Source organism: Botryllus schlosseri, chromosome 15 (genome assembly GCF_051294905.1).
Source record: "Botryllus schlosseri isolate E-star chromosome 15, Bs_hap1, whole genome shotgun sequence".
Lineage (NCBI taxonomy): Eukaryota > Metazoa > Chordata > Ascidiacea > Stolidobranchia > Styelidae > Botryllus > Botryllus schlosseri.
Genome location: NC_137250.1, coordinates 9,466,715 through 9,487,034, shown reverse-complemented (window position 1 = coordinate 9,487,034; position 20,320 = coordinate 9,466,715). Strand labels below are relative to the sequence as shown.

At 40.5% G+C, this 20,320-nt stretch overlaps 1 protein-coding gene and 2 long non-coding RNA genes across 4 annotated transcripts in view; 1 reads left to right on the top strand and 2 right to left on the bottom strand.

Annotated features, from left to right (window-relative positions):
* LOC145457243 (uncharacterized) overlaps positions 1-20,320 on the top strand; it is a 109,300-nt gene that overhangs the window by 7,018 nt on the left and 81,962 nt on the right. The gene's annotated exons all lie outside the window — the stretch shown is intronic.
* LOC145457512 (uncharacterized) lies at positions 4,794-7,265 on the bottom strand. 2 transcript variants are annotated; one of them, XR_013920905.1, is made up of 4 exons: positions 7,152-7,265; positions 5,823-5,978; positions 5,011-5,136; positions 4,794-4,947 (listed from the first exon to the last, which is right to left on the bottom strand). It is a non-coding gene; the product is annotated as an uncharacterized LOC145457512 (long non-coding RNA). The 2 variants fall into 2 exon arrangements; XR_013920906.1 differs by having other exon boundaries at positions 5,011-5,133.
* On the bottom strand, positions 7,735-14,906 carry LOC145457509 (astacin-like). Its single transcript, XM_080335731.1, has 9 exons — positions 13,883-14,906; positions 13,610-13,747; positions 10,922-11,122; positions 10,514-10,680; positions 10,262-10,400; positions 9,046-9,215; positions 8,925-8,982; positions 8,665-8,736; positions 7,735-8,289 (listed from the first exon to the last, which is right to left on the bottom strand). The coding sequence occupies exons 1-9, from the start codon at positions 13,932-13,934 to the stop codon at positions 8,237-8,239; spliced, it is 1,050 nt and encodes a 349-aa protein (XP_080191857.1). The 5' UTR covers positions 13,935-14,906; the 3' UTR covers positions 7,735-8,236.

The window sequence follows — 20,320 nt, the reverse complement described above, 5'->3', positions numbered from 1 at the left end:
AGGCAAATACGATGCTTGGCTGGTTGAATACAGTTTATGAACCTCTAAAACAGTGGCGCTTACGACGATATAAGTTGGCACTTGGCATATTCTTATGCTCACCATGCTTCAGCCGTGATCTGGCATTAGCCCGGCGCATGGGTTGTGAGGAAAACATATTTAACTGTAGCCACATACGTTGGAATGCATTTTTTCTAATTAATATATCTCGCTTCTGGTTTCTCTGGAGTCCGTGGACCTGTCGAGGCGGAAGTGACACAGCAGTGCAACCACAGAAATTTAAATGTTTTCGCTTCTGTGAAGAACTACTTTTTCTTTCATTTTCCCATAAAACCCTAAACTCAGTGTGCACTTTTTTCCTACTCGAAATTGGCTGTCAATGTCGCCCAATCGGGGGCTATAATGTGGCCATGGAAATTGAAGATGCTCGACATTTGCTGTCTTCAAGGATTGTGTAATGGAAGTATCTACTATAAAAATAATAAAAAAACTTGAACATTTTATACACATGTGCTGGATATTATAAGCATTTTTCAATTTACTCGGAATTGCTTCGCGGGCCGGATGAAATCGTCTGGCGGGCCGGATGCGGCCCGCGGGCCGTATGTTTGACACCCCTGCGGTAGACTGAAGGAGAAATGATAGTCGGGCTACTAAATAGAATGTGTTGAGAGACAACACAGGAAACTCCTGGAAAAGGATCGGGAAGAAAATTCTTTTCGCGATGAGATCGATGGTACTGGCGAAGTGATCTCTTTTCATGATGCATGGAAGCCGGTTCGGCCCTCCAAAGATTTTTAAGCTCTGAAAACCTTTTGTGGATGACTGGAAACATTCTTTCCCTCAACGGCTACTGTTGAAGCCGATATTTCCCAGATTCGCTGGATGAGAAATGAATTTAGGAGAAACTTAGCTGACCTGAGTTTGGAAGCACTGTTACAGTGCAAACGATTCAAGTCTATTCAACAGCTGTAACAATCAGCTGTTGAGCGTGTTTGTTAGGCTTCTCTTTCTTTTTTTGCTTATTGGCACCGATTCCGATGGATACTGCACATTTTGTGGTTTCGTTTGATATTATTAACCTATGAAATCGTTAGGATTTTTCTTCTTCTTATTGTTTGTTGGCACTGATTATACGTGGATGCTGCACATTTTGTGGTGTCTTTTGACAAAATAGCCCAAATAAAGCGTTTTTGTGACTAATTCGAGGCTGAAACTAACTATTTAGAGGACGATGCCAAAAGTGCCAAAAGTAAAAATCGAAAAATGCCAAAAATAAGTTATTTTTGGCAGTTTTGGCATATGCCAAAAATAACACGGCCTGGCTATGCGTAAGGCTTAGAGAGCTTGATTCATGTTGATGCATCCCAGGCATCGACAGTATAAGTATTTATCCGCATCATGGGTTGCAAATGATAGTATTGATATGGAAATGTGATACTATAGTCCTTTGTTTGCTAGAACACCCCGTTTTAGAAAATAGCATGCGGCACCCTCCCCCATATTATAAGGCCCGTAGGTTAGTCGAAGATCAACGACGGAGAAGTTGTATTGGATATGGTGTTAACACTTTGCGCGATTATAGTATACGTTTATAAACAATATGACAGACCGTACAAATGCCATATAGTGTAGCTTTATTTTCGGAAAATAAAAGCATTATACATACACTTGTCCTCCAGGCAAGAGAACCGAAACGAATTAGAATTCAAAGTATGATACTGGGAATTGAAAGAGAAATACAAATACTGCTTTTAACAGCAAAAAAAGCGAAATATATATTGCATATCTTTCATCCAGAAAGTTTCATCGGTGTTCTGCTAAAATGTCAGAATCCACTTTTCCAGATTAGGACACGCCGTGGGCTGCTAGATTACGATATGATAGCTCAGGAGCAAATGCGCACGAGAGTGACAGTGTGAATGCTCAATCGCTTGCGCAACAATGGCCAATACGCTTGCGGTTTGCGCTGCTTCTCACATGCTCCTAGACGGTATTGCCGCGTCACAATGCAACAGTCGAGATTGATTCTGGCGAGTTCCAGGACCACTAGCAGAATAAAATTTATATTTTCGCAATCAATACCGCGGTAGCTTTAGATCAGGGGTCGCCAACTCAAAACGGGCCGCGGGCCACTTTTCAAATTTCGTAGAGGCCGCGGGCCGCATGAATTCGATATCGATGTAAAATAGGCAGCCACGTTCTAAAACTCTATTTCATTACAACGGTGAGCTACCTAACATAGGCGATGGGTATATTGACCACAAGAGAAATAATATTTTATTCAATGAATACAAATACAACAAAAAACCATAATCATCAATTTTATTTTATTTTGAACTGTGAGCTGTGTACGATACCTAGGAACGCTTTTCAGCGACTAAGGAATCGATATTGGGACCAGCGAGATACGTTACTAGCTGAAAGACCATCTCCACGTAAAGCTTGATCTTATGGGGAAGCCCTAATCCAGTCGTTCTCAAACCTTTTTTAGACATGCACCCTTTATGATACTGAAAAATCGTCATATCACAAAATGCAACCAGAATGCTAGCAATCCCAACGGCTAGTTTGATGGCATGGAAGGTTATGGCTGTTGATGAGAGCATTCTATAAGATGAATTCCGGACTATACACAGAGCAATAACTATGAATATGAGGTAAATCGCACGTAGCGCGAATATTTTTTCATTTGAGCGCATCTCCGCATTTGAGCGCATCTCAGATGCTTTCGAGCTCCCCAGTTTGGGAACCACTGCCCTAAGCCATTTCTAAGCGTCTCGGTCTTGGCAGTGTTTTTGGGCCATTGCACGTCAAGGCAATATGCTCGTTCATATCAGCAGATTTCCCCGCGATGGAATGCTGTTGCCATCACCACAGCCGTTTTAGCTAGTGACGAATAGTGATGTTGGGCACAGGAGAATAGCTTGTTTTGAAACAGCAACAACAACATGTTGAAACTGTAGTCAATTTCAGCATTTGAAATTGGATTTCTTAGCTTTCCTCCGAAATCTCAAATCAGGTCGCGGGCCGCAGAATAGGACTTGGCGGGCCGCGTGTTGGTGACCCCTGCTTTAGATTGATATAAATTTCATCAATTTTTGCGCTCGGCAAGCCGGTCAAAAATTCCCGTAAAATGCAGATACGATCTATAAGTTATTCGACCGCGCCGAGCGTATGTGTTTCTGTGTATGTAAACTTTTAACACACAGCACAATCGCCAATCGGTCACTTGTAGCTCTCGTGGAGGGAAAATTACCCTCCTATTGATTTCTATTCTCTCGACACTTTAATTTTCATAGTGATGGCCAGACACCTACCTTGCGTTATAGTAAGTGGCGCTTTTAAAAAGACGCTTCAACTGATCTGATACCTTGCTTGCCGGGTTCGCATTTCTCGGAGATAGTTTATTTGATATAGTTTGAAAATTGAACTAAAATTTTCAGAAATGTACCGCCGATTGCAACCGCTTAATTGGAATTTTTGTAATAATTGTTGGTAATTTAATATTCGACTTCGCGACCCCAGAAAATAGACAAACGACCCCATCGGGGTCACGACCCCTAGTTTGGGAGCCCCTGTTCTAGACGCTGGGCGACATGGCTTATAACGGCACGCGTGCAATTTGTGACACGCGAGATTATTTTTCATGGCACGCCAAATGATTTGACGCACACGCCATATATTATAACCAAATACGTTGCAAAACGTTAAACGCACGTTTTCAAAATGGATATAGCTCGTCGACGACCCAAAATTTTTTCGTAAATCAACATAAAATAGAAACTTTTGGGGTATTTATTATTAATGTTGAAAATTTATTTCGCGCGATTTACCAGGACCTGATTTCTTTATTCCAATGTGAGAAACCTCAAAATATGTTCGGCAAAATAGTATCGTATGAAACGATTTGCATGCTTTAGTCTTGGAATGTGCGCTGTTGTGTATCCTGTGAGAGCGTGACTCTTTGATGAACATTTTAACGGTTAGAGACTCACATTTCGGGCAACATGTGACCGTACGACTCCGTGCACTTTGTGCGCTGCCAGAATGATTGACGGTGATATAACATTGAAATAAAATAATCGGCGCATGTTGGCCAAAACGTTCGATATTGATCTGTACATTGTCCAGGCGACAAAATGACCGGCGGTGAATTGTCCACCGCTCGCAGCTTGAGCCGCCCGTATCAAACAAGACCCCCAAAGGAGAATAATGATTCTCTTGTCGAAATGGGAATTTCGAATCATGTTCGTGTCACGAAAGGATATCTTGTTTTGGTATATTCTGGTACGTGTGAACGATTCGAATATATCTGGAGCAACGACAACAACCTTTTACCGCTATACCGCGATCTTTGGAGCTTTGCAGACAAATTCAGTGTCAGACAAACCTATAATTTCAACATCAAACCAGCTTGTAAGATACTGGGATGGTAACATTTTTCATAATCAGGCCATATCATCGTAACATCTTTCATGGGCCTGTCACTTAGCAACGACCAAATCAACTACAGAAGATCGATCATTACGCGACTAAAATTAAATGGCGCAAATATTACGTACAATAGGCGATAGGTCTAATGCGTTAGCGACCAAAAATCTTCGCGATCAATGCTGTAAGTATAACTGTAAGAATCACTGGCGTAACTGATGCCGCTGCCAGCATCAGATAAGCGGTTGGTAGGATTCCTTACTTGAATTGCTAAATATGACAAAATAAAAGATGTTTGTCACGCCAGATTGGTAATATTCTGATATTTTCTGACATTTTGGCACGCCGCATACGAAAGGTTAGCGACCCCTGGCTCTGGTATATTTTTAAACAATATTTATTCAGCTATAAGTCAAAATACAGATCGAATATCAGTTCTGCTAGTTTACAAATGATCTCTTCTATAACTGCTCTCTTGAATGAGCCTTCATGAATCCTCGTATCAGTATTCACCTTTATGAAGAGGTTGACATTAAAACTACACTCTGCACGGCAGATCCAACGTATGTCTTATACTCGCTCGCTAGCAATTTCCGCACGATTCCGCACAAAAGATTTGCATAAAATCTTCCAAATTTACGCAATCGCCGTCGTCAGTCCATGAATTACAAAATTCTTCTTCTAATTCGTCCTGGCAGACTGCTTGAATGGAAATTTTCATCTTTATAAGATTTCATTGTTATACAGCAGTTCATTATATGCGTTCAAGCGCTTATTTGGGGTTGCATTATAATACAAATGGGTACATAGTGTTTTCAATAAATAGCCTCCACAAAAATCCTTCAACTTTCCAATTAAACATTCTACTCGAACTTCTGTTCAAGCAGAAAACTGTTTAAATCAGAGACTCTTAAACTTTTTTGATCGCTGACCCGTTCGTGTTTATTGGGTGGCTACACATGCGCGTACCTATCACATCAAGCTGAACTATAGGCTGTACCATGGCTAACATATGATAACTAATGACTAGGCAAGATAGTCACAATCACACTCACGGCGCCATTCACAGAGGATAATCTGTTTTGTAGTAGTTTATTGATAACGTATTTCCCTATTCACGGACCCCCTAAAGGTAACTCGCGGGCCTAAGGGGTCCATGGAACCCAGTTTAAGAACCCTATGGTCAAAATAGGCTATACTTCTACTCAAGCGGGATCAATAATTTCCACGTAATTTTCCATTCTCGAATATGGTAACGGTAGTCGTACCTTAGGTTTCTCATTATGCCGGGGTGCTATTTGGAAGACAAGCATTAAGCAGTATAAGCACACTGTCCAGTGTCCAATTAGCGGTGTCAAACGTCTCAAGTATGAAATACATACTGATACCTGGTTCCGAACTAGCTGTCGGCACTGGCTCTGTCGCTTCCTCTGTCCCTGCGGCGTCGTCAAAGGCAATTATCATTCCAGAACCTTCCTGTGCTTCCACGAGTGTGAATGAGGCCAGGAATAGGCTCCACGTCAGCGCGTCGCAGATTTTCTGACCTGAATACGGTTGAAAGAGTGTCGAACGATCTCAGCCAGTCGGTAAGTGTTATACTGTGTTTATTTTGATTAACTTAACGAAGCATTTCTTATGTTCGTTGTCTGCGGAGACTGGGAATGAATAAAACAGTGAAGAAATATGCATGCCAGAAATTTCGCAATGGGTTAAGATGCGATGACGCGTTACCTCCCTCGATACCACAGATATAGATAGAGTGAAACGGTACCTTTCGTGAAAATCTGTTAGCTGCAGTTCAAATACCGTGAATTTCTGAGGAAAGTTGCTGCCACCAATAATGTTTTAGTAGGCTTACCATATTTTGGAAATGTAAAAAGAGGACACTTTTTCAGAAATTTCAGACATGCAAAACTGGAGAAGAATTCTCAAAAACCGGTAAATTTTTCCAACTTCGTGATCGGTTGACAAAAAAAAAGGTCATCACTTCCGCTCAGATCTCAGATCTCTCTACATTGTCAGGTGGATGACACAAAAAAAGGTCTTCTTTTCGCTCAGAGCTTAAATCACCACTTTTCCCTTCGAAATACCCGCCGGAGCTTCACTTCTGCACATATTTACGGCATATCACTCGCGATTTCCTCTAAATCTGACCTAAATTTTCAAAAAAGAGGACAAAATCTCAAAAAAGAGGACAAAAGGGCGTCCTCCGAGGACACTTTCAAAAAAGTCAAAAAAGAGGACAAATCCTCTTAAAAGAGGACGTATGGTAAGCCTTTTATTTGCGTCCACATCATATTTAGAACTCAGTGCCCATTTAACAGCTATATCTAGTGCGCGAACATTCTTTGGATTACGTTAATTTGTCGGCACACTGTAGAACTGTGTAAATTATTGCTTAGTGCAAATTACTCTTTCGGTCAAATATATCAAATCACAATATTTGGAGCAAAATGATGCTCCGATAATATTTCTTGCCGCATGAAAGATGCCTATCCTAACTGTGCCATCATATGCGAAAGTTTCAGGGAAAGACTGTACTGTAAGATTGGATCGGTTGCATGTGTACTGTACAGTGTACCTGTACATGCTCCAGAGGCCTGCTTTTTCAAGTCCTATATTTCAAGTTCTGTACTTGTCGGTAGAAGACAAAGATTGGTCAGTAAACGACCACAGGCAAAAGCTATAATCATTTCGCCCCCATTAAATTTCCTCACCTGGACTCATCTCGCTGCGATGTAGTCTGCTTGTCGACAACAAAAATTTTGAAGTGAATTACTTTCTCCGGTCCACGAACCGTTACCGGCTACTTTCTGCGTGTATAGTGTACGAAGGAAGTACGTATATATGCCGTGCACGGAAACCGGACATGCGCTTCTTCCCGGATCCGGAGACCATCATCAATCTCGTGGTTAGTTGTGTGATATAATCATATGAAATAATTACAGTCACGGCCACATTCCTTGTCCGGACAGAAACAGCACTTCGTCGCCGAATCGCGCTAGGCGCGAAAAATTTATATAATTCATGATTGAATCGGTCAATATGATCGGGAATTGCATATGTATTTCTATCAATTTTTTATCCTCTCTCTGTTGACGTAATCAGATTTGTCGTTGATAGAGCTGAGTAAGGTGTGTTGGAAAAGGAAGGACCCCTAAAAAATAATTAAACATCTTCGGCGGACCCGTTGGTATATGTCACTACATTGACTTCGTTACATGTTGCTATTTCGTGACCTCCTATATGCTAAAAGATATTGAAATCGACCAAACTTACTAAACTAAAAGACGCAAACGATTTCAATTTGGTATTTCTTTACTGGCAAAAGTAGGCCACCAGTTGTAAAATGACAAATGATAAGTTCACCGGCAGTGCAAACATCTGCGATACAAACGAAATGCAGGTTGCAATAACATTTTGACTTTGTAAACGATTTTGACAATTCTTGGCCTAACGCCACAATTTTGACAACATTTTGACTTTTTTTGACATGTCAAAAAACCGCCCTTGTGATAATTGCTGGCGTTGACCCCGTGTACGTTTGTAGCGTATTCATTCTACCGTTTCCGGAGTATTGGTCACTATTCATACGCCAATCTTGCAATCGCAGGGGGACTTCAGCCAGTCTCATACTGGGAACCAGTACTTCGAACGAAAAGGGACATGTATAGTCGAAAAACAAGACATATCTTACGGCAGATAATATGAATATACGACTTCATTTATTGAAATGAAACTTGCTCGTAATTGAATTGCACTAATTAAAAAAGCGTGTAACGGAAAATAAATCACGAGAGTATCACACTTCCATTTGATTAGTTCTTCTCAAAAAAGACGTGGTAACTGCGATACCTGAAATTAAAATGGGAATCAATGAATGAGATACACACAGGAGTCCTGTAGTATTGGCTTGCGTAAGTATAAGATTTTTATTACACATAACTCAATGCATTGGTAACTTAACCTTGCAAAAACTCGTTATCTCGATGTGATCATCGATTCAGTAGCGGGACGGGAGATGTTACCGTATTTCTATCCACGGTGTATTGACTACATTATACATTTATCACCAGGCCGATATTCTTCACTCTATGATTCTTGGGTTGCCGGCTTCTAGCACGGCTCACTTTAGTCCTAGGCTTTTGTAGGATACCGCGTTCGTGGGGGGATTGCGAGACAGAATTGAGTTAAACCGAATCTAGTAGAACAAGCGGATTAAATATTTACCTGCTACGCATATAATTGACGAATACCGCAGATTTGTCGCCTTGCTCGGTGTCGTATTAGGATCAATTATTCCTGCGTGATTTTTGAAAGATACAAAAGTCATTTGTTAGCTTTCTTGACATGACATTATGGGTATCATTTTTGCTATGAATGGAACCCTAGCGCTGTATATTACAGCTTATGGACGAACTGGAAACCGTGTATGCGGTATCATCGATTGTCTTCCGGGTATTAGTAATGATGTTGGGAAATCGACTTACCGTCGCATTCATACATTAGTCTTAACTGCAGTATATCGCTGTCAGCGAACCCCACTCTCTGAAATGTACCGTGTGTCAGTATATATACGTTGATCAACACGTATTGAAATGCGTTTCATACCTGTACCATATCCAGGCCATTCCCATTGATATCTGTTAAGGTTTTATCGCCGAGCAAGGAAAATGCATCATCATAGTATTGCATAACCGATCGCAGGTCGTACGGTACCGATGTCGAAATGAAGCGGTCGACAGTATCGTAATTCAGTTTTTCGAAGTTAAAATGTGCACCTGCAACGTGCGATGTATTTACGGCTGCGCACAATGATTCGGGTGCTTGAATCCGAACCGAGTATTAATTGTAATGGTCGGAGTGCGGGGCGATTTTTGGGGTATTAAAATTATACGCACCTTGTCACTAAAAGTAATATTATCACCGAGAATTATAATATTATTTACAATCGCGGAACCTTTGCAGCCCTCTATTGGTCGTTGTAGCATTCAAAACATGTAGGCCTAGTATAGAGCTACGCATGTTATCTGGTATTACATGAAGTGATCAACCCATAGCATCGTCACAACGTCGAAAAAGTACGAAATTATCTTTAATGCGGCGTGGAGCTGGTACTTTGGATGTGGCTTTTCCACCATTATGTATATCGAAAATAAGTAGCCTTCATAAACCGTCTGCAACTGGAAGATGATGTACGTGTTGTCTTGAGTAAAATGGAACCAATGTTTGAGCACCAACAAATGTCTCACTGAAACGGGACAAACAAAATACCTGATATTTTAAAAAATTTTGCGTTTTTGTGTGAGATAGTTCAATTGAGCTATAAAAGCAATTTATTTAGCAATTTATAACTGAAAAATTCAATCAAAATCATTTGGGGGTACGAGGAATGCTCTGACATGACAAAGAGGTACCAGCAGCAAATAAAGGAATATTATTTCGAATAAGCATCTTCTCGTAGCATCATTGCCGTATTGCTTAAATAGTAGCGCGGAGACGTATATTGCTATTTGGAAAGATTTCGCGTGCCATTGAAATATATATATATATATGCGGAAAGCGTGATCCTAAATTCTTTAGTAAAGCACCTATAATACCAAACCAGTTTTATACTCCACTTGTCGACTTTTACTTACGGCATTCTGACTATTAAACTTCTACTTTTATTTAGAAAGACTATTAAGTATATCCTTATAGAGTTGGCCCCATGTATTATTACTATCATTGTAATTGGGGCCTACGATACGATACCGTTGTAATGCATATAGACATTGAACGTGACTTGACGGCTGTAACGCTAAGTAACACAGTGCTCGTTATTTACCGGGTGCAATGGCAGACGGGACAACTATAACGTAGTCATCTCGATCTGGTCTCTGGTGTTCGTGAAAGAATCCCATGGCGTGTAAAATCTCGTGGATAACAGTTCCCTTTATCGCACATTGCGAGCCATCTAGATTGATCTGAAGAGGAATCACTTTCAAAATCGGTTCGCCGCAAGGCAGGTTACTAGTATTTCATGCATAACAATCTAACATATCTTCCTCATTTCGATATTATATAATAACGATATTACATAATTTATTCCATCATATCTTCTTCCAACGTATGACCAGCAACCACCTCGTCCGTTATCCATGAAGTGGATATAGCTCTCTTCTGTAGTTCGCTCAACGAAATCCATGCAGATATTGGTTTCGTAATCGGCAATTGCTTCGTTTATTAGACTTGTCATTTCGGAGCCTGTCCATGAGAAAAAAACTCCACCAGCTTGAGTTTAGTAGGCGCACCATGGTTTTGAATGCACAGCACAGGTAACTCCAAAACAGAAATTCTATATTGTCTTAGTTGTTCAATGCTCAATTGCTCATGTTAACTTGAATACATCGCATCGAAGACAACACAATATTATCCATTGTTGTTGTTGTCAAGCTAAGGCCACTATCAAAACTGATTGTGATTATACAGTTATAGTCCCACTCACTGACGTTTCCGATGATATAGGGTATACTCCAGTTGGTGGTTGCAGCTGGATACGTCCATCTGTTAACAACGTCTGCTCTGGATGCATCAAAAACCGCATCATGTGGCACTGCGGTGAATGGTACCAGCTCGTCGTCGGTGCCCATGTTTTTTATCATGAAGTTCCTCACATTCGGGTCTATCCTCATGTCATCGACAAACTCTGTATATACGTTTGGGTAGAATGGGCATAGTATAGATACACTATGTCGTCGTGATTACCAAGTCCACAATGCCTTGACAAACCGCTTACCTATAAGATTCACAATGGACCGTCTGAAATTAAATTCGTCCAAATTAGTTACACCCGAAAATTTCATAAGGTCTATTGTTCTAAGTCGCTATGATCACACTGAAATTTATCTCTGTATCTGTAGCCGTACCTCTAAAAATATCTCACTTAAATATATATACCGATTGCTGAGCCTTAATTACTTAATTGTGATATTGTATATCGATGCATTGTACATTGCACCATTGCAGATAGGCCTGCTGTATACGTGCGCATCGGACTACGTTGGTTTTCTGTCCTGACTGGAAATAACATGAGTCTAATTAGTCCAGTGGTTCTCAACCTTGCCTCAAGCGCCCCCAAGGGGCGCTGGCTATTTTAAAAGGGGTGGAAACGCCCGGGGGGCGATATGGGGGTGCTGGGATCAGGGGGGCGATATGGGGGGGGGGGTCGAGAAAAATGGCTCCGCAGTAGAGGATGTAGTAGTAGGACATATCCTTAATGAGTATTCAGAGCAAATTAACATTCCACAAAATACGTGAAATCTCGAAATTTTGGGTCGCGCTACGCGGCGACGTTTGCTACGTATGTTTTCATATATGTAGTGGGTTATTATAATTCATGTTAAATTTACTCTTTTAATCACCAATTTCCCTTTCAAACACCACCGTCACGCTTGCTAGGGTTATTTTCAACAAAATGTTTCGAACTAGGTATTATATCCTGCAGCGCACAGCGTGTGGAAATCGGAGGAGGCACTGTATATCCCTTTTGATAGGGAGAGCCCCTTGTAGGCCTACATAAAATATGCTTTGTGCACGAAAGGAATAACTAAATATACTTGTATTTGAGAGCTACAAAATTAAATCGTCATAAAATTTCTTCATCGTATCATATAGGATGATACTATCTAGTGTTGTGGTCCACAATCTACATGAACATTATATAATATGAGTTGCTTTGTTTGGAATACATACATGTTAAAATTAATAACTGGGTTCAGTACTACATTCAACGTGATCAGATATATGCATCCCATTCGCAGTTGACTTACTTAGTCACACAGAGCACTAAAACAAAATCCAATAGGGCCTATACCATTAATTTTCCCGTATTGTTATTGTTATTGTTATAACAACCTTGATATGACCCTGAATATACCATAAAATTATTATATGGTTTTATTAATAGTCGAGTGGCTCGGCGCTTAAGCGCGAAATATTTCCAATACTAAGCTGACTACGGAACGACACAATCAGGGAGGTGCTGCAACCGAAACCCCAATCAAGGGGAGGTGAGCTCGAAGGGTGCCCGTATTTCGGGGAAGAACATAAATTTCACATCATGTTTTAACGACTCTCCCGCGAAAAAAACGCATAATTATAGAAAATAGAAATAGGCATTTCGGCGTCGGCCATTACGACATCACGATGCGCGAAGACATATGAAGTTACGGCCAATATGGGACTCCGAGAAGTGTACCAAAAGGATCGTCAGCGAGAAAAACTTGGCCGAAGAAAATTGCCCTTATGCTGACCGTGTATATAAGTCTAATTGTCCATAGGTGCTTAAATCTCTCGTGCCGAATTATCATGTCGTCGCAATCTGTACCCCACAGGACAAATAACATCCATCAGAGAAAAATTATTTGCCAGTGAAGAAATACCAATTTTGAACCGTGTGCTTACTTTTGTTTAATACGTTTATGCGTTTCAATATCTTTTGACTATATAGCGGACAAGAGCACGTAATAAAATAACAACATGTAATGAAGTAAGTTGTACCAACGGGCACGCCCGAATATGTTTAATTGTTAATTACCCTGGCCTTCATTTCCGAGACAACCGCTCACTCAGCTCTTCTGGTAAATCTGATTACGTGAGCGGATAGGATAAAAAGTTTATAGCGACATATATATGCAATTACCACCTATTCATTCATGCATTACTGAAATTTTTGGCACCTAGGGAGACCAGGTCACACAAACTTTGCTGACTATCGAAATCACGCGAAGGGGTTCTTGGGGGTGAAGCCCCAAGAAGTTTGATTTATCACGCTATGGGTACCCAAGACAATCTTTGTTTTAGGGGGACTGACGAAGTGCTGTTACGGCCCTCCCTCTTACCCATTGTCTTTATTGCAGTCCTTACAATATGGGGTGGGGGCGCTGGAATACGATAATTTTCGAAAGGGGGAGCTGGAAGAAAAAAGGTTAAGAACCACTGAATTAGTCAATCAAATATACCAATTAGTGTATAACGTGCTGTCCAATTTATACTTCGCCCGTTTGGAGTGTATTCTTCGATGTTGAAATACAGAAAATACGTCATTAGTCCGCCTATTGTTGTCACGAAAATTACGGCAGTTCATTGTCAGATTATCGTGCGCCGCATATAAGAGAAAGGGACATTGACGAACCTTGTTTCTTATCACATTCGCACTTTGTAGCACATATGTAGTCTTCGGCATATCCAAATAAACAGGTTTTCATGCAAGGCTTGCAGAATGTTGCACCATACGCCACATGGCGACAGGAAGTCAAACTGAGCAGAAAAACTGCAAAAGGTTTAATCGATGATCGAATATTCTTTTCCCTTATCCACATTTTCTTTTACGTTGCTCAGCGACACGTAGACACTGCGTGGATGTGAACTATACCACTAATATCTACACTATGTTTTAATAACGTACCGAATAATCCAATCGACAGATGTTGATCCAATCCATAGCCAATGGATTCCATTGCATTGGGTTCCTTGTGCTATCTTTCCAATCAACGTTTTTAAACCGTAATACTGGCTACATTCGTTTTGTGGAAACGTTGCTGGAACAGACGAATTGGCCGACCATGATATATGAATCAAGGATCAACGTACAAGAAACGATTTTGCTTTAGGTTTCCCGTGTAGGCCTACTGGTCTTCATCATTTGAGTTACGTGATTTATCAAAAGCTCAATAATTCATTCATAAACCAGTTGATCGCCACGTATCCGAAGTGAACATTTATGATGCGATCAGTTTCCAGTGTAGGAATTCGTGTTGCCGCAGTGTACCTTTGCAAGTTCGATTCTGAGTTTGTTTACAGGTAGGCCTAATCCCATAAACACCTTTGTTCACTGTTGACGATTTGGCAGCGCACGATTTACTTTCCAGATGTGAACGACCGCGATCTACCGATTAATCTGCGCCATTTCATCGCCTTGGCTCAGTGCTGATTGCTATCAAAATGGGGTACATTCCGCGCCGAACACAATTATATGTTAGTTTGCCCATTCTACACATGATGAGAACGGCATCGTAGTGTGCCGCAAGGATATCGCGATCTACCAAAAAGGCCTAAGACGTAATGAGCATTCCGGCCATAGATTATAATGCACCGTATACATGATGTATAATTGTAATATGGATACAATAAGATCAAATGGAGTCAAATGGTCCCCTTCCGAATTGCATATTTTCACCAATCCGAAGATGTCTTGTGACGCCATAATTTAACACGTGATAGAACTATGCCTCTCTTACCCCTGACTAGTGCCAGTCTAATTTCGACATTATACTTCAATAAGAATATATTATTTAATCATACTGGAATATATGCCTCATAAATATGATCACGATTTAAATAACTATATATTATTTCCTTTTTACTGAATTTCGATAATTTCCATTGTCCTACTGCTGACTGTGCTTGCAGAATGTTGCACCATAGTGTCCTGTATGCAGGGCATGGTATGGTATGGTATGGTATGGAAGTATGGTATGGTATGGATCGATATTTTGGTATGGAATATGGAAGAATGCAAGTATGGTATGGAATGGAAGATTTTAATCTATGGTATGGAACGACATTTCCATACTTCCATACTTTGGTATTTTATACATTTTATCGTGATCTGTGCAAGCTTCATGAATCGTACGTTGATCGCTGCTTACTCAATACGATCGCTTTTGTTGTGTGTGGACGCTGTATAGGTACAAATACGCGCTTGTGCAACGGTTTTAGGAGCACTTGAAATGACATGATTTTGTGATATAATAATGACAACAGTAATGTTGATCTGATATTCTATTGAGTCTAGACACGACGTCTCCGAGCATAGTCTATCACGTGACGCAATAATTGGCAATGTAGGCAACTCAGTGTTGCCAACCTCGCGGTTTTCCCGCGAATTTGGGCTTGTCGTTTTCGCGATTCGCGGTTTATTTTCAGGAGTCGCGGGTTGCTTGTTTTTGGGCTTGTTTGATTTTTTATCAAACATGTATGGTGAGCCTGTTAACAAGTTGTATCTGCAGTTTTTGACACCAATCTTGCAACAATTCAACAAAATCAACAAGCTTTTTCAGTCCGAATCTGGAGATCATCTAAAAATACAGGATGATCTGTTACTATTATTTCGCTCGTTGGTGTCAAGGTTTGTGATAACCTCGTACAAAATGCATGCTGGAGCGGTTTAATGAAAGCATGTATCAGGACACTGTGGATAATGGACAGGAAAATGACATCGTTTCACATGTTAGGCCTATATCTGAGTAAATCGCTTGTAAATACAATGTTTTGTATTGTGAAAATTATTGCATTGTGAAAATTATTGCTTGTTTTTTGGGCTTGTATCGGCTAAAAATTCGCTTGTTTTGGGCTTGTTTTTCAGATTTTTTTGCTTGTTGTTGTAAAATAACCTGGCAACACTGAGGCAACTCCAACTATACCTCATTCCTTGAGTGACGACAGCTCACAAGCAATCATGATTAGAGCCCGACCGATTATCGATTCGCCGATAATATCGAGTCGATATCACACTTTGAAAGAATTACCGGTATCGGCCATTGGAGGTGAAAATATATCGGCAATTTTCGTGACGTCACATGGTGGTAGGAAGTCAGAAAACTATAATCCTTGACCGCTAGACTGGGAATATTGCTGTATTTCATATAGCTTATACTTTTAATATGTTCAGATACAGCTTTTCTAGTATATTTCATGTTCAAGTATGTCAATGACTGTAGAGCTGTTGAAATAAATGCTCTGAAGTTTTGAAAATGCGCCTTTTGAGGTAGATTCCACCTTATTTGAATATCGGCTGAATATATCGGTGTTATCGGTGAAAGTGTTAGATATCGGTTTTATCGGTATCGGCCCAAAAATCCAATATCGGTCGGGCTCTAATCATGATGCAACGTACTAATTGCTCAATGCGATTGATAATTACATTTCTTCTGAAACATTGTCCGCTCCGCACATTTATACTATTTGCATACCGAGATATCTTATTGGTCATATTTCAAACGCTCTCGCATTATAGGATTATAAATTAGGGAGTGGGGTAGACATTTGAAATTCTCGCACTCCAACCTCAAGATTACCGGACCACGACTGACCTATCGATCTCGCTTCCCATGACATGCCGCCCTATTTCTTGTCGCATTCTTCTTCTATACTATCTTCTTTACTTTCATTCAGTGTGCATGCCTCCTCTTTACATCGCCTAGGCCAAGGTGGGTGTCAGATTCCATAGACTACTCCTTGTCGCTTCGACATCTTCCTGTCTTTTCATTGTATCGCATTTTTGTGGTGTATTGAACTGATAAAATTGCTAATAAACCAATGATGATGATGATGAAATGCTGTACTAATAATCACGCAGATCGCTGCAGTATTAATCGCCTGTAGCTGGGATATTTTATGGGTGCGAGTATTTACTTCAAACTTGCATGTGCATCATGCCAAGTAGTATGTAGCGGAAATGCGATGATATTCTTCTGGAGCAGGGGCGGGCAACCTCGCCAGTCGGTGGGCCGTATATAGGAAAATTAAGTACTTGGCAAGCCGGATTGCTGAATGGATACATTATTCGCGCATATATATACAAGGAATAAATCGTATTTAATGAATGTATTTTATCGACAGCAATGTCGCTTCAAAACCATTTCTCGCCGATAATGATAATACAATGTGGATTTGGAAACAGCATTGTCATACAGGCGTAGCCATGTTTGCTTCTCTCTGATCAACTAACTCACGGTGCAATCCTTAATTAAGATTTCAAAGCGTTTCATAAGTCCGGTACCCAAAATTCACCAAGATATATCAATTCATTATGGTTGAGTACATCATAAATGCCGATAATGCAAGTCTTCTCGCTTCGACGAACTTACGCGTAAGCTCCACTCTCGCACCTTAATTACATATGTAGTCACTAAAATTTTACGTTCAAGCAAGTGGTGGAGAATCTCGGCTGACTGGGGCCGCGGGCCATATTATCATGTAAGACGGGAAACTGTCCGCGGGCCGGGCAAAATCTCGTCGCGGGCCGTATGTTACCTGTCCCTTTTATGGACGGTCCTCGATAACAATCTGCTGACTATCTCATTTTGCTCGCGGAAGCTATAGAGTAGACTTACACGGTACCACACCACCGTGGACTAGACCTCACCAAAACAGACTCTGTAAAACTATTACCAGGAGTTAGATTTGCATCATGGCTAGTTTAAGCAATATTGACATCCGAAATATCAATAATATAGGTGCTAGAAAAGGAAATATACTTACGATATTTTAGTATTTGAAAGTATGGAATATGTATCAAGTATGGTATGGAACAATGTTGGTATGGTATGGAAAATTGCAAGTATGGTATGGAGCGAGTAAGGCAAGTATGGAGTATGGAAAATTCTCGTTCCATACCATACCATACCATGCCCTGCCTGTATGGTGTCGAAACAAGCAGATCTCACGGCTCAGTGAAATTGGTCTACGTCACACTTTCCATTTGGCTGAAGGCAATTTGACGGTAATTTTTGTCCGGCTTGCCGAGCATTAAATTTGATAAAACGAGGGTATCAATCGAAAGCTGCCACTGTACTGATTACCAAAATATAAATTTCATTTCACTCATGGCCCTGGAACCCCCATAATCAGCCTCGAATTTTTCATTGTTATGGAGAATGACATAGTGACGCAACAATGCAGTCTGGCGAAACGAGAGCGTAGGTCAGGAGCAAATGATGGCTGCGCGGCGAGAGTGAGTGCTCAGAGCAGAGCAGAGAGTTCGATGAAGCTCTTGATATCCCAGACCCATCTAATCAGGCCTACTAGGTTCGTGCCCTAAACATATTGTTATGATTTAACTATAAATGAATATATCATATCCTTGTTTACTGAATCGCGATAGATTCGCTCACGTTTGCCTGCATTTTATATAGCATTTGGTCGTATGGCGTCATAATTGGATGCATGCAAATATAATTAGACGTAATGAAATTTATATGAAAAAAACTAATATTTTAACGAAGTCTGGCCCTATGAAGAATTCCAGTAGCTACCATACGTATTATGGTAGAAATAATTAAAATTTGTTGTAGTGCAGCGAGAGATACTTTCCTACATTATTGGGTAGAAAGTGCATTTCCTTACTAAGAAGCTTCCCAAGAATGGAGAAAGAACGTTCAACAGCAGCAGTTGTTGACTGACAAGTGACAACACTCAAGCTGTGCGTACACTGCTGGTGACACACCGTGTTGCTTCATTCTGACAATGCTGTCTACATCACAATTTTTCATCATGCGCTTCTTAATATAAGAATGATGCAATGCCCAAGAAGTCTTTCTTCAGTTAAAATATTGCGGTACGTTGACCACAACACCATATCAACAATGGGACAATGGGCCGTCTACAACAGTAGGCCTGTAAAGTAGGCTACAAGCTGTAAAATATCAAATGATAAGTTCACAGACAGTGCAAAATCTACGATACAAACGAAATGTAGGGATCAAAAAAATTTTGACTTTGTAAACAATTTTGACAAAATTTTGACAAATCTGACTCTTCAAAAAATCGGCCTAGTGTTGAGCTACATATTCCCAATGTCATATCATGCGCTTTTAATCCCAGTCTTTTATTCGGTATAGTGACGCTTATTCTCACGAACACACGAACACCAGGGTGATGCTTCGAGATAACTCCAAATTTGGTTTCAAATGGAAATTCTAATATTACATCACGCCATTCCTTTATACTTTATTATCAAGCCCATATAAACATTACAAACATCGTATTAGGACCATAAGGGTTTCTTCGCGAACAATGGAATTGGTTAAATACGTTGATCGGCCGGTTGAATATGACTCGCTAAAATAGTGGCGGTAACAGCGATATAAGTCGGCATATTTCTATGCTACCTTTCGCCGTGATCTGGCGTTAGCCATGTGTGTGCGTTGTGAGGAATACAAGAGATTAAACTGCAAACGCGAGCGGTTGGATCTGGTTCATTATTATTAGATAGCGAGTCGGGTGTCTCTGGATTCCGGGGACCTTTTGAGTGGGAAGTGGCACAGCAGTTCGACAACGGATATTTAAATGATATTTTTGTGTAACTTCTCCATGTAAACTGCATATAACAGTTTCGCATTGGCGTTTTCGCTTCTGTGAATAACTACTTATTCTTCCATTTTCCCAGAAAACTCAGAATTCAATGTGTTATTTTTGTCTTCTCGAATTGGGTATTAATGTGACCGACTTGTTCCTAGTGGTAACTAGAACTAGAGTGAAACCACAACACCAAGGTCGGGTGGTTATAATGTGGCGTATGAACATACTCAACATTTGCTTTCTTAAGGGGCTATTTATGGAAGTGTCTCCTTTAAAACATCTCAACATTTGTTAGAAATGTGCTGGATATGATAAAGCATTTTTCAGTCTACTCAGAATTGCTTCGCAGGCCGGATGCGGCCCGCGGGCTATATGTTTGACACCCCTGCCATAGTCGATCTCGTATATATCTTCAATCTTTTCAACCCGTTTTGAGAAGGTTAGCAAACCACGAGATGGCTTTCAGAGGTTGTCAGTAACGAAGTACTTCTACTTTTCTCAAGTACTCAAGTAGTTTTACGCTACTCGGATACTTACTCAAGTAGATCTAATTTACCGCTACTTCTACTTCGTAATATTTTGTGATCTACTTTCTTACTTTTCGCTATTTTCAGTTTGTCAAGTATAAGTAGTTCAGAAGAAGTAACCCAGAATTTTCGTCGTGCTTCGTGCACAGTGGATATGGACTATGGAGTGACCAAGATGATTTCACGAAAGTATTGGTGAATATAATTCAGGTTCACACCGCATTGTCGCCCAGATG

Excerpts from the sequence above, each read along its gene's own strand:
- LOC145457509 (XM_080335731.1), bottom strand. The coding sequence starts at position 13,934 with ATGGAATCCATTGGCTATGGATTGGATCAACATCTGTCGATTGGATTA. Across the intron at positions 10,681-10,921 it reads CTATATCATCGGAAACGTCA|GCTCCGAAATGACAAGTCTA; the intron begins GTGAGTGGGACT and ends TCTCATGGACAG. Across the intron at positions 9,216-10,261 it reads CCCGTCTGCCATTGCACCCG|GTGCACATTTTAACTTCGAA; the intron begins GTAAATAACGAG and ends CGCACGTTGCAG.